This window comes from Mobula birostris, chromosome 8, assembly GCF_030028105.1.
Source record: "Mobula birostris isolate sMobBir1 chromosome 8, sMobBir1.hap1, whole genome shotgun sequence".
Taxonomy (NCBI): domain Eukaryota; kingdom Metazoa; phylum Chordata; class Chondrichthyes; order Myliobatiformes; family Myliobatidae; genus Mobula; species Mobula birostris.
This window is the reverse complement of record NC_092377.1, coordinates 111,475,380-111,490,909: the sequence shown is the minus strand read 5'-3', so window position 1 is coordinate 111,490,909 and position 15,530 is coordinate 111,475,380. Positions and strand designations below refer to the sequence as shown.

Here is a 15,530-nt window from a genome sequence, read left to right as displayed (position 1 = left end):
GAAAACTGCGGCCTGACTCTTAGAAAACTTGGTCAGTCAGATGAGATGTTTCCTATTTCCTCTCATGATGAGCTGTTAAAGGGAGTTCTCCAAAGAGGAGCTGTGTTATCATCACTACACGTCATCACCACAGAAGAGGATAAAGTATTCAGACACAGCAGCGTCATTATCTGTGGGATCTTTCTCTATACAGGTTGGTTGCCATGTCTTCCACGTGACAGCGCTGACTTCACTTTGAACATACTTAATCGCTTGACAGGTATCCTAAAGGAAATGAGAAAGGCACGATATAATTGCAAGTTTTTTGTATATGATGTACTTTCCAGAGCAGAGTTAAAGATAGAGATTGGCGTTATTTGTCACATGTGCATTGAGACATACAGTGAAATGTGTCATTTTGTATTAACAAGCAACACAGACCGTTGATGTGCTGGGGGCAGCTGCACTTCCAGTGCCAACATAGCATGCCCGTAACTCACTAACTGTGACTCATCCATCCTTGGAATGTGGGAGGAAAGCGGAGCACCCAGAGGAAACTCACATGGTCACAGGGAGGAAGTATAAACTCCTTCCAGACAGTGGTAGGACTTGAACTGCAGCCACTGGCACTGTAAAGCTACCATGCTGCTCTAAACCTATAAACTCCAAACAAGTTCAGCCTCCTCTTCCACCAATAGTTCAAAGTAGTTTGCAGACAATGTTTGGCCTCTCCCCTTCGCTGATCTCCATATCCCTGGGCAGGGGTTAATGGATATATCTGTGCTGCCTAGGAAGGGATTCTATGCTTTCCCTCCCCCAGCCCTCCCACAACTCCTGCCAGTCTTGTACGTGTTGAAATTCTCTGGGTTAGCGACCCCCAGAGTCCAGCATATTTTGCATCTGTAGTACAGGTCTGTACCAATTAATTCCAGCTACAATCTACGATTAGAGTCATAGAGTAATACAGCATAGATGCAGGCCTTGCAGCCCGGCTAGTCTCAGTATCCTGCAGTTGGCCCATATCCATCTAAGTCCCTCCCCTCCATGTACCTATCCAAACTTTTCTTAACTGATACTAGTGTACCTGCCTCGACCATTTTCTCTGGCAGTTCTTTCCATATACAACCCCATGCAAAAGTCTTAGGCCCATATATATCTCTCTGCCCTCTCCCTTCCCCTTTTCCCAACCATGATTCCCCTCTCCCTGTCCCCTTCCTACTCTCAGTCCACAATAGAGACCCATATCAGAATCAGATGTCTCATCACTCACGTATGTCATGAAATGTGTTTTATTTTGTGGCAACAGTACAATGCAATACATAAAATTACTACACTACTGTGCAAAAGTCTTTGGTGCCCTAGTTACATATATGTGCCTAAGACCATTGTACAGTACTGTACTCTACCCTCTGCAAGAAAAAGTTGACTCTTGGGTCCCATTCAAATCTTTTCCCTTCCACTTTAAACCTCTGCCCCTAGTTTCGGACTCCCCTGTCCTGAAGAAAAGACTGTTACCATCCACCTTAGCTGTGGCTCTTATAATTTTAAACGTTTTCATAAGGTTGCCACTCATTCTTCTGAGGAACAAGGACTCAGCCTAGTCAGCCTTCTCCTATAATCCAGGCGTTCTAGTCCCGGCAACATCCTTGCAAATCTTCTCTGCTTTACTGAAGATCCGTTCTTGTCTGTAGCTAATTAACTTACAATGACACTCACAACACGCTGGAGGAACTCAGCAGGTCGGGCAGCATCCGTGGAAAAGATCGGTCGACGTTTCGGGCCGGAACCCTTTGCCAGTCCTGACGAAGGGTTCCGGTCCGAAACGTCGACCGATCTTTTCCACGGATGCTGCCCGACCTGCTGAGTTCCTCCAGCATGTTGTGAGTGTTGCTTTGACCCCAGCAACTGCAGATTATTTTGTGTTAACTTACAGTGACACTTTTGTAACCTTAATCGATTTGCAGAAGCTTCAGGTTATGGTCTATTCTTGGAACCCTTATGTGACCTGGAGAGTGTCTGTACATAAAAAGCTTCCAACCTTCCTGGCAGCCCCATATCCAGCTGCAGATTAGTTTTCTGCTAACCTCAGCATTCGACGTTCTCATTCCTCGGCTCACCCTATGTCAAGTTCAGACATGAAACCACAAACAGGATGAACCAAATGGTGCAACATTCACAAAATGCTGGAGGGACTCTCAGTCCAGCAGTATCTATGGAAATGAATAAGCAGTTGATGCTTCAGGCTGAGACCCTTCATCAGGGCTGGAAAGGAAGGAGGAAGGAGCCAGAACATGAAGGTGGGGGGAGGGGAGAGAACTTCAAGCTAGAAGGTGATAGGTGAAACCAGATGGATGGGAGAGGGGGAGATGAAGTAAGAAGCTGGGGGTGATAAATGGGAAAGGTCAAAGATGAAGAAGACGGAATCTGATTAGGAGTGAAGAGTGGACCATTGGAGAAAGGGAAGGAGGGGCACCAGGTGGTGGTGATAGGCAGGTGCGAAGAAGAGAAGAGGTAAGGCAGGTGATGCCAGAGTGGGGAGTGGAAGAAGAGGGAAGGTGAGAAATCAATTCAAAACATTTCCCCAAAGTGGAAGCCAGAATCTGAGATACCCACGAGGTATGTAACACCTCCCTCCCAAAACAAGGAAAATTTTGGTCTTTTATGAGCAAAATTTTAACAACTAACTATTTACAAAAAAAATACAAATGTATAAAATCTACAATATACACAGTATTATCATACAGAACCTTGCAAACTAATATACAGTAGGAGTGTTACAAATGTTAAAGTACCATTCCATAAAAAAAATTCACATTGTACATTCAACATCTAGATAGACAGTCAGCAATCACATTATCTTTACCTTTAATATGAGTTATCAAAATATTACAGCTAATGAAAATGTTTTTTCAAAGTCAGGTGACCTGAGCACAGGTTGATGACATAGCATAGCTTTCAATTTATCAAATGCCTCCCGACAAGGCTCTGTCCAAACAAACTTTGCACTTTTCTTCAAGAGATTAGTTAATGGAAGGGCAATGTCAGCAAAATTCTTACAAAATTTTTGGTAATATCCTACCATTCCCAAAAAATCTTCTGAGAGTCTTTTTATCAGTTGGAGTGGGTACCTCTAAAATTGCCCAAACTTTTGCCTGAACAGGAGATAACTTACCTTGACCCACAACATAACCAAGGTAAGTCACAGTGGTATGACCAAATTCACTTTTAGCTAAGTTAATAGTTAAGTTAGCTTTTGAAAGCCTTTCAAATAGTTTCTCCACCGCAGTAATATGTGCTTCCCAAGTATCATTTCCTGTAACTAAATCATCAATATAGGCATCTGTATCTTTTAACCCATGAATCACAGAATTAATCATCCACTGGAAAGTACCTGGTGCATTCTTCATCCCAAAGGGAAGAAGATTATATTCATATAACCCAGGTGGGTTTACAAATGCAGAAATCTCTCTACCTCTATCCGTCAATGGAACACACCAATAACCTTTTAACAAATCAATCTTTGTAAGGAACTTTGCTTTTCCTACGTTATGCACACAATCATCCACTCCAGGGATTGGATATGCATCAGTTTTTGTCAGAGCATTCACCTTCCTGTAATCAGCACAAAACCCAATACTATTGTCTGGCTTAGGCACCATAACACACAGTGAGCTCCAATTCGAATTTGAAGGTCTAATAATATTATTCTCTAAAGTATACTTAATTTCTTGTTCAGCAAGTTCACATGTTCCCATGTTCATCCGATATGGATGTTGCTTTATGGGTTTGGCATCTCCAACATCTACATCATGTGAAGCTACTGTGGTTCTTTTAGGGACATCTGGAAATAAATCCCTATATTTAAAAATTAACCATTCCATCTGCTGCCTCTGCTCTGGTTCTAAATGAGCTAATTTCTCATCAATATTTTCCAGAATTGTTGAGTTTGGCAACCTGGCAGAAATAATATTGGGTTTAAAATGAGTTTCAGATGAATCATCCATAAGTACCCCGTGGGATCAGATTCATTATTATCGACCACAACAGTCAAAGTAGCAGACTGTTTCTCATAATACGGTTTTATCATATTTATATGACAAAGCTGTGTTGGCCTTCTTTGATTTGGTATTTTTTATCACATAATCCACATCATTCACTTTAGATATAGCCTCATAAGACCATGAAATTTAGCTTGTAAAGGGTTTGTTTGCACCGGAAAAGAACCAACACCTTATCTGCAGGCTTAAATGACCCCATTCTAGCTTCTTTATCATACCAAGTTTTCATTTTCTCCTGAGCAGATTTTAAATTTTCCCTAGCTAAGCTACAAGCTTTATGCAATCCTCCCTTAAATTTTAAAACATAATCCAGCAAATTAGTATGTACCTCTTTATTAATCCACTGTTCTTTCAACAAGGCCAAAGGTCCTCTAACTCTATGCCCAAACACAAGTTCAAGAGGACTAAAACCTAGGGATTCCTGCACTGACTCCCATACTGTAAATGTACACCCTCAACCCAATCATTTTCATTTTCCACACAATACGTCCTAATCATAAGTTTGAGGGTAGAATGAAACCTCTCCAAGGCTCCTTGCAATTCTGGATGGTATGCAGACGAGGTAATCTGTTTTGCTCCCGGTTTATAAACTATCTGTTGGAACAATCCAGACATAAAATTACGACCTTGGTCAGATTGTATTTGCTTAGGCAACCCAAAGTAAGTAAAGAACTTTATAAGAGCCTTTATTACAGTTTTAGCTGTTATATTCCTAATTGGTATTGCCTCTGGAAACCTAGACACTGTGCACATGATGGTCAGCAAATATTGATGGCCAGTTTTGGTTTTTGGCAATGGGCCCACACAATCTACAATAATTTTGGAAAATGGTTCACCAAATGCAGGAATAGGTTAGAATGGGGCCACTGGAGTAACTTAGTTTTTATTGGATAAAGAACTAGTAGAGGTTTTTTTCCTAACTCTCTACACCAGACTCCAGTCGGTTGGTGATGGTAATGCACCTTTCAGTTCAATTGTCAACCACCATTAAAAATCAGAAAAAGCAAAAGGAGAAGGTCCAGCTGCTGGTGAGTCAATAACCCCGGCAAAAACTGTACAATGAAGACCAAAGAACACTCCAAGCAATTCTGTGAAAAGGTTATTGAAAAGCACGAGTCAGGAGATCGATACAAGAAAATTTCCAAGACACTGAGTATCCCTTGGGGTACTGTTTAGTCAATGGAAAGAATATGGCACAGCTGTAAATCTGCCTAGAGCAAAAACTGAGTGACCATGCAAGAAGGGGTCTAGTGAGGGAGGCTACCAAGAGACCCATGATAACTCCAGAGGAGTTACAAGCTTCGTTGACTGCGATGGGAAAGACTGTGCATACAACAACTGTTATCCGAGTGCTTCACCAGCCGCAGCTTTACAGGAGGGTGGCAAAGAGAAAGCCACTGTTGGAAAAAACTCAGATGAAACCTCGGCTGGAGTTTGCCAGAAAGGATGTGGGAGACTCTAAATTCAGTTGGAAGAAGGTTCTATAGTCTGATGAAACCAAAATTGAACTTTTTAGCCATCAGACTAAATGTTATGTTCGGCATAAGTCAAACTCTGCACATTGTCAAAAACACAACATCCCTACTGTGAAGCATGGTGGGGTCTGCATCATACCGTGGGGATGCTTCACCACAGCAGGCCCAGGAAGGCTTGAGAAGGTAGAGGGTAAAATGAATGCCACAAAACACAGGGAAATCTGGAGGAAAACCTGATGCAGTCTGCAAGAAAACCATGTCTTGGGAGAAGACTTGTTTTCCAGCAAGACAATGACCCCAAGTATAAAACCAATGCTACACAGGAATGATTTAAAAACAACAAACTTAATGTTCTAGAGTGGCCAAGTCAGAGTCCAGGCCTCAATCCAATTGAGAAATTTGCGGCTGGATTTAAAAGAATTTGAGTAGTTTTATAAAGAATAATGGAAGAAAATTGCAGTCCCCAGATGTGCAAAGCTGTTCGACACCTATCCACACAGACTCAAGACTGCAATTGCTCCCAATTGTGCATTTTCTAAATAGTGTGAGTAATTATACAATCTACTATTTTGTGTTTATTTTGTAATTAACTTACATTACTTTGTAGGGATCTGCTTTCACTTTGACAGGAAAGAATCTTTTTCTGTTGACAAAAAACGCCAAATTAAATCCACTGTGAATCAATGTTGTAAAACAATAAAACATGAAAACTCCCAAGAGATGTGAATACTTTTTATCGGCATGTACAAACTCCTTAGGGTCCATTTTAGGAAATGAACTCCAATTGATGATTGCTGGTCCTGTAAAGCACAGTTCTATGTGGGGGAGGGTGGGGAGGGGGCAGGGAGAGGGGAATCATGGTTGGGAAAAGGGGAAGGGAGTGGGAAGCATTCTGTAATGATCATTAAACTATTCGTTTGGAATCAAATTACCTTGCTTGGTGTCTCAGGGCTGGGTGTGTCTGCACCCATATGACCACCTCCCACCCCCTGACACATTTATTAATAAATAAAGAAATAAACACACAGGCAAGTAAATAACTAAATAATAGATAAATAAATTTTGAGAACATGAGTTGTAGAGTACCTGAAAGTTAGTTCAATGGTTGTGGAATCTGTTCAGAGTTTTGGATCTTGCTTACAAAATGCAGCACTTTCAGAGAGAGTGAATAGAGAGAAACTACCTCCATTAGCAGATGGTGCAGAGGCAGGAACACGTAGATCGAAGGCTCTGAGAAAAACTTCATGGAGGGCTGGGCTGTTATTGTGATTGGATGCCTGTGGCTAGTGTTGACCCACAAGGGTTGGTACTGCGCCCCTTGCTGTTGCTTTGGAAAAAATCATGACTTGGGTTTAGGTGTAGGAGGCATAATCAGAAGTTTACAGATGATGTAGAACTTTGGTGGAGTCGTTGACAGTGTTTGCTATAATCTTAGGCTACAGGATGATATTAATGTGTTGTTGAAATGGGCTAAAAATGACAGCTGAAGTTTAATTCAACAAATGTAAGGCGGTGTACTTTAGGGATGCTGATGAAACTAGGGGTACACCATAAATGGTAGGGCCCTAAGAGTATCGGCAACAGAGGGACTTTGGCGTTCTAGTCCAAAGATCCTTGAATATGGTGGTGAAGCAGATAACTTTATAAGAAAGCTTATGGGAAGCTGGCTCGCATTAGTGGAGCCATTGAGTGGGTGAACAGGGAGGATATGCTCCAACTTTATGGAACATTGGTCAGATGTTGACTGGATTACCACATGCATTACTGGTCAGGAAAGGGTGCAGGGGAGCTACACCAGAATGTCTCCTGAGGTTTTAGCAACGAGGAGAGACTGGAATGGAAGAGGTTAAGAGAAAGGGTGGGGTATGCATCCACCTATCAGCTACTTACAGTGCAGTCCAAACATCTCCAACCCAGCATCTCCACAACAGTCCCACCTCCAGTCATGCAAAGATAAGACTAATGACACTCTCATTAGCTCTATGACTCTTAGCGACCCTCGTGTGATCGCTATACCTTTAAAGAGTGCATAAGCTGGAAAACTACTCAGCATGGATCAAGGACTCAGGGTGGTGGAGAGGTTGTCTTGGAGGAGTGGAGGTTGGTGGCTCTGGCTGTGAATTTCATGATGATGTTGGGAAATAGTGTAGGTTCACGTAGGGGGAGAATGTGGAAAAGGAACTGGAGATGGTGGTCTTGGCGAGTGTGGGTTGGTGGAAGGAAGTTGGAATGAAGTTGAATGTCGATCTGGAAAACAGAAAAAGAAACATAATATGGGAATGATTTCAAGTGATGGAAAGGAAGGGTGGGGTGGGATTTTGGATGACTTTAAAGACTTAAGGGTAATGTTTAAATCTGACCTGAGACAGCCCTCTTCTATCAATCTCATTCAATAACTACAGAGTTAAAATAGGGAATATAGATTGTGCTTGTACTTTAAGAGGAGGTGATGAGTTAACAGTGTGAGAAGGCATTACAATTGAAGATTCTGCTTGGCAAAAGGTTAGTGTCTCTGTTGCCTAATGAAAATGGAGGTATTAGAGGTGTTATAATGGATGGCCCAGTGGAGATTTCAATAGAAGAGGTTAAATCTCATTTATTGGGAGGTGAGGTTAATGAAGTAAAGAGATTGCAAGTAGTCAGAAATGGGGTAAGGATGGATAGTTAATCTATATTGATATATTTTGATGAAATGAAGCTCTCTGATAGAGTTACTTTGGGGTATGTTAGTTATAATGTATGAGTTTGTATTCTACCCCTGCTTCGATGCAACAAATGTCAGAGGTTTGGGCATGTTACAGCAGTATTTCATGGGAAACTAAGACTTAGTCAGCGTGGTGGGGAAGATAAGTATGAAGATTGTAAAGATGTGAAGTTTAAATGTTGTAACTGCGGAGGAGAACATAATGCAGCTTAAAGAGGATGTGAAGTGCTTAAGAAGGAATCTGATGTTCAACACGTTAAAGAACAGTTAGTTGTGTCTTATACAATGGTCTTGCAAAAAGTTAAACCGAAATTTTTGCAAAGTACCAGTCAAAGAACAGAATATGAAGTCAGAGGCTATATGTTGGCATCAAACTTCTCTCTCTAAGTTTACTTTTCTAGTTGATAAAATGAAGTTTGTGATGTTCATAACAGATGTGGTGAGTAGTACTGCTCAAACATCTATTTGTACTGAGGAAATTACAACTATTGTGAAAGCTGCTGAAAAGTATCTGGCTATAGCTGGTGTGATGTGGGGAGCTGTAAATGAAGCTCTGATGGGTGGGGAATCTGTATTTCAGTCTCTTCGTGAAGGAACACAATGGGCATAAGAATATTACAGTGGAATGCGAGAAGCTGGATTTCTGATGGTCAAGACCTTAAGTTTATTTCAGATTTATCAAATCCACCTGGTGTTACATGTATTGAGTAATCCTGGTTGTTAACACATTTAAGTTTTTTTTTAGGGTGGTGTTGCAAGTTTTAGAAGGGAAGAGATAGGACGTAGATTGTGGACGTAAATTAAGTACATGAGGCACTTGTAGGGGAAGTATTTGTTTCAACAGGTAGGGGCACTAAAGTGGTAAATTATTACAACCCTTGTGGAAAGCCTTTGATCAATTTGTTGGAAAGCATATGTAGATTTAACTCACTAAGGGTTGTATGGTGTGGGAATTTTAATACACATAGTTCACTGTGGGGTTGTTCACAGAATAATCGTAATGGCTTGATTGTAGAAGAAATTTTGGATATTTCACATCTTCTGCGTTGTAATGATGAGAGGGGTACGAGATTTAATGTTCATAATTGTTCTTAAACTACCAGAGATTTAACTTTAGTTTCGAACATTCTGGCTGGAGTGAGTGAGTGAGATGTCATGAGAGATGAAACATTGGGAAGTGGTCATTTTCCTATATTTATAAACTTGGCTTTGGATTCGTATAGGGGACAGGAGGCCACTTTTAGTAGGTGGAATTTTGGTAAAGTACATGGGGAGCAGTTTAAGGTTTTATGTAATGAATGACTGTCAGGGCTGAATGTTGAGGATGATGTGGATTTCTGCAATGAAAGGTTATGTCACATTATTCATCAAACTGCGCTGGAAGTGATTCCTTTTAAAAAGGGCATTAATAGCAGAAAGGCTGTACCATGGTGGACTGAGGAGTGTGCAGAGGCAATTAGGGAGAGAAAGAAGGCATTTAAGAAAATTAAGAAGTATCACTCTCTGAGTGACCTTATTAAGTATAAAAGAGCACAAGCCGTGGTGAGGAAAGTAGTGAAGGTTGCGAAAAATTGTGATAGAATTGGAAGGGATACTAAACTTGGAGAACTTGGGGAATGATTAAAACACATGGGGGGGGGGTGGTATTCAGAGGGCTAAGGATATTCCAGTATTGATTAAAGAAGGTAATACGATTGTTACTGAAATAGAGCAAGTTGAGTCAGTGGCTCGGTCATTTCCTGCAATTTATAATCAAGACAGTTTAAGTGCAGAGGCTAAACAATGTAGGGCTAAGGTTCTAAGTGAGTTCCCTGATGTGTTGGAAGCTAGCTATAGCAATGATAGTATTAGTGATGTAGAGTCTTCTTTGTGTGAATTTAAGAAAGCTGTTAATAGTACAGGTCAAACTGCTTCAGGAAAGGAAAGGAAAAATGTTATTGTAGGATCAAACATATGGTTGACATCTCTCTTGAGATGATGTTAAAACTTTTGAATCATATTTGGAGATTAGACCATCTTCTCTCCTCATGGAAAATGGCAGTAGAAGTGCCTGTTCTAAAACCTGAAACCACACCCCCCACACACACTTGGATCCTTCTAGTTGTAGACCAATAATATCCCATTTGTGTAAACTTATGGAATGAATGGTAATAGAGCAGTTGAGTTATACTTTGGAATAAAGAGGTGATATAGCATTTTATCAGAGCAGATTTCAGAAGAGTAGAATGACATTGGGTTCAGTTTTATGTCTGGAAGATGATATTAGGAAAGCACAGGTAAATAAAGAAATTGTAACAGCAGCAGATTATGAGAACACTCAGTCCTCGTTTATTGTCATTTAGAAATGCATGCATGCATTAAGAAATGATACAATGTTCCTCCAGAGTGACATCACAGAAAAACAGGACAAACCAAAGACTATCACTGACATAACCACATACTTATAACACATAGTTACAGCAGTGCAAAGCAATACCATAATTTGATGAAGAGCAGACCATGGGCACGGTAAAAAAAAAGTCTCAAAACCCTGATCGACTCCAAGTCCCCGTTAGCAGGCGGCAAACAGGAGAAACTCCCTGCCATAAACCTCCAGGCACCGACAACTGCCGATGCATTGGAAGTATCCGACAACAGCCGACACTGAGTCCGTCCATCCGAAAATCTCGAGCCTCCGACCAACCCCTCCGATACAGCCTCCCGAGCACCATCCTCTGCTGAGCGCCTTCAACCTCGCCCCAGTCGCCAAAACAAGCAAAGCCAAGGGTTCGGGGCCTTCTCCTCTGGAGATTCCGGACCACACAGTACCAGCAGCAGCAAAGCGGGCATTTCAGAAGTTTCTCCAGATGTTCCTCCGTACTCTCACGTCTGTCTACATCAAATCAGAATTGTGCATGGTACCCTACTTGACAGATTACAGATGTCATTCACCGGAGTGGCCGCGTGCGCTGCGTCGCGCCGCCATCTTCTCCTCCTCCAATTGTAACAGCAGTACTTTTTGATATAGAAGAAAAATATGATATGTTTATGTAGGGAAAGTCTTCTGATTAAATTACGGAAATTCGGAGTGAGAGGAAGGCTACATAAATCTTTGAGTTTTTCTATTGGGACGGTCTTTTCAGATAAGGGTAGGTAAGATACATTCGAGCTTCTATGAGATAGAGAATGGGAACCCACAAGGCAGTGTTTGTAGCCCTCTGTTATTTAATATTATAATTAATGATATTTTCTTGGAGATAAGAACTGAGGTTGGTAAATCACTTTTTGCAGATGATGGAGCTTTATGGATCAGAGGTAGAAATTTCAATTTAACTGTATATAGGATGCAATTAGTGGTTAATAAGGTTGAACTGAGGGGTTTTAAGCTTTCTGTAGCTGAAACACAAGTTGTATGTTTTACAAGGAGGATCAATAGACCTGCACTTCATTTTAAATTAGATAGTCAAATTCTGGAAGAAGTGTCATTGGCAAGGTTTCTTGGTTTGTAGTTGGATAATAAGCTGACACTGAAGCATCATATCAGTAAGATAATTGACAAATGGGACACTAAATATCCTTAGGTGTCTACTTGCATATTCCTGGGGTGCTACAGGAAAATCTCTGTTGACCAGTTATATTTGTTTAATTAGATCTGTATTTGATTATGGCTGTGTGGCTTATGGATCAGCTTCAGCTTTACCTTTAAAACGTTTGAATGTGATACTAGCACAGACTTTAAGACTGTGTTGTGTACAGTGAGGTCATCTCCTGTTTTGGATTTACTGGTTGAACTGGGACAATTACCGTTACAGTTGTGGAGTTTGAAGTTGATGTTAACATACTGGATTAAATTGAGGGGCAGAGGAATGATCACCCTGTTATAAGTGTGTTGGAAGACTGCTGGAAACACCAGAAGAAGAGTGTTTTTAGTTTTGGCTGGCTGTGTTCTTTCACAGTAGGAATATGGGTTTGCTCGATTATGCAGTATGGCCCACTGTAGATTTCTCGGTAACCCCACTATGGTTTTTTCCCAATGAGTTTCGTTGTTTTCAGATTGCATGATTTAATGAAGTTCAAGGATCGAGATATGCCTGAGAGTCTGTTGGTTGATCAATATTTTAAGGAAAATTATTGTGATATGTTAACCATTTTATTGATGGATGAAAAGATAATTTAACAGAAAATATCAGTGTGGCTGTTTATGTGACTGAACTACAGGTAACAATAAAGAAACGTCTTACGAACCATTTATCGGCATATATTGCAAAGCTGGTTGTCGTCATTTCGAGCTTACAGTGGGTGGAGGAAATCAGTCCTTTCAAAGTTACAATTTGTTCAGATTCTTTTTCAGTTTTAAGTAGTCTTAAAACAGGTCATTCCAGCAGTAGACCAGATTTACTGCTGGAAGTTCTTCACATTTCACATTCAAAGTATTGGTGCTTCTGTCAGCTTCTTATAGGTCCCTGCACAGAGAGGTATTGTGGGGAATGAGCGGGTTGATTTTTTGGCCAAAAAATGGTTAAAAGTTCATCTCTGGACATAGACCTTCCACTTAGCAAATCAGAAGCTAAGGGGTTGGTGGAGTTAAGAGCTAGCAAATTATGCAAGACACAAGAGGAGATGCGTGAAGGTGAGAAGAGGCAAATGTATGATCAAGAATGATTAATAGTGGTTGCTGGTTGTTGAGTTGCAACAGGGTTGGTGGGATATCATGAATTTGACCAGCTATTAAGCTTCCTCCTGCTCTGTGTTCGTGCAATTCTCCTTCATTGTTTTCCGCACTCTCTCTCTTCCCAGTCACTTGTATCTGCAGAGTTTTCTGCTCCTCACCTTCCATCCAACCATGACCGCTGCCTAGTCTGGGCCTGTACTTGCTGGAATTTTAGAAGAATGAAGGGTGGGGGATCACATTGAAACCAATCAAATGTTGAAAGGTCGAGATAGAGTGGATGTGAAGAGGATGTTTCCTTTTGGGAGGGAATCTAGGATCAGGCGATACGGTCTCAAAGTAGAGGGACGTCTATTTAAAACAGAGATGAAGAGGAATCTCTTGAGCCAGCAGGTGGTGGATCTGTGCAATTCATTGGTAGTTGTAAAGGCCAGTTCACTGGCTGTATTTAATGCAGAGGTTGCTTCTTAATTAGTCAGGGAATGAAAGTATACAGGCAGAAGGCAGATGAATGGTGGAGCGTCTCGATGAGTCCAATGGCCAAATTTTACTCCTATGACTTGTGATATTATTAGCTATTCTGTATTCCATCCTACCTCAGGTCAACTTGAAGAATATTTCCCCAATTCTATAAACCCATGTTCCCTATAGAAGCTGCTGGCCACTTTTAAGAACTGTAATGGCTCTCCGGATATTGTTTCCTGTTGATGCAAACAGCTTTTCATGATAACAGCAGCATGCAATCAGCAGTGGCCTTGTAAGAAAGCACCGGCAATGGGTATGAGTTTAAGTATTGAGTGATTTCTTAATTTTGAGAGGGCTCCGTGCAGATATCTGAATTTGCTGTCTTTGGAGGTCTCAAATTACCGGCAAACTGATGTCTTACAACCCGCAGTGAGAGGAACAAGACTAACTCTGGGTTGTCATATTTTCCATTCAAATCCTTTAAAAAAGAAGTTTCAAAGTGACACTTTGGGGTTATTAAATTTACCAGAACAGGACTGAGCAACGAAGGAACCAAAGGAAATAATCTCCCAAGCAGAGAAGTGATACAGACACATCCGATATAGTCAACCAAGTGTAAGGGGGTTTCGACTTTTATGTTACTGCGGAGGCTAATTAAAATGGCGTCTTTGTTATGTTAATCTGGGGAATGTGGCTTTGTTGTGTTAAACGCTGAGAAAGTTTGCGCTAGCAGCTTGTTTTTCCTTTAGAGTGTGATATGTAAGTGCTATTAACCAATTGGGATAGTTGTTATGGTTTTGGTGTATTTGAAGATACTGTATGCGCGGGGTTTTGGGGCAAAAGGTGGGAGAGTGAGACAGAGGATGGACCAGGTACTGTGAGTCTGCTAACGGGGTCGGACCCCGAGCGGGACGTTCGGCGAGGAGACAGAGACGGACTCGTTTGGAGCGTCTGGTCGACCACCGTTGTTGGTCCCAGGCGGCCGGTCGAGGTGGTCCGAGGGGGTCGCAGGGTGAAGAAGAAGGTCCTTGAGCTCCAACGGTTTTTGTGCACGAAGAGATTGAACTTTGATAATGTGGCGCCTTTTATTTTCCTTTTATATTTTATTCTCTTTTAATTATATAGTTCCAGTAATATCTATAAACTGTAAATCATTTAATTGCATCTGGTGTATTGTCTGTTATTTGGGCGGGGTGGGGTACCTCACACAGCATCCACACAAACGAATTACCCAGTTTGCCGGGGCCGAGGCTGTTTCCCTAGACGACAGCGAGCCGAGCGACCCTGACGGTGGCCGGGGGGGGGGGGGGGCGCTACACAAGCAAGATACAGAATTCTACAAGAAATGTTGCAAAGGAAGGAAGAAGAAGAAGAAGAAAGCCCTTAACTCTGAGTGGAGTCATTTTTATGGCATTTTATTAGCAGGCTTTCTTATTTTTACGAGGCCAAGTTGCTAGCTCAACGCTCAACCCAGCATGGATGGAAAGCGTGCCAGGGGGCCGGCTGGATTCGAACTCGTGAGCCTTCGCTCCAAAGTCCGGCACTACGCCACTAGCCGGCTTTGCAAGGGAAGGACATGAAATAAATAAAAGTTGCATACCCAGTGGCCATTTTATTAAGTGTATCAGTACACTTGCTCATTAATGCAAATATCTGTTCAGCCAATCATGTGGCAGCAACTCAATGCATAAGAACATGCATACATGATCAAGAGGTTCTGTTGTTGTTCATACCAAACATCAGAATGTTGAAGAAATGTGATCCAAGTGATTTCAACTGTGATATGATTGTTGGTGCCAGATGGGGTGGTTTGAGTATCTCAGAAACTGTTGTTCTCCTGGGGTTTTCATGCACAACAGTTTGTAGAGTTTACAGAGAATGGTGTGGCTGCTTCAAGCCGACAGGAAGGTGTCAGTAACTAAGATAACCATGCGTAACAACAGTGGTGTGCAGGAGCATCTCTGAATGCACAACACATCAAACCTTGAAGTAGATGGGCTATAGCAGCAGAGGATCCTGATCATACACTCAGCTGCCTTTTTTTAGGTACAAGAGGTTCTTGATTAGCCAGGGCATCAAAGGGTATGGGGTGAAAGCAGGGGAGTGTGGATGACTGGATGAAGTGGATCAGCCCATGATTAAATGGTGGAGCAGATTCGTTGGGCCAAAAGGCTTACTTCTGCTCCTATATATTATTCGCT

The 15,530-nt window shown here is 41.6% G+C and overlaps 1 protein-coding gene across 1 annotated transcript in view; it reads right to left on the bottom strand.

Annotated features, from left to right (window-relative positions):
• Positions 1–201: 201 nt before the first annotated feature.
• Positions 202–15,530, bottom strand: part of kif25 (kinesin family member 25) — a 321,128-nt gene continuing 305,799 nt past the window's right edge. Inside the window, exon 11 of the mRNA XM_072265970.1 lies at positions 202–264. Within this exon, the coding sequence (XP_072122071.1) occupies positions 245–264 (20 nt within the window). The 3' untranslated portion in view covers positions 202–244. The remainder of the gene's footprint in view (positions 265–15,530) is intronic.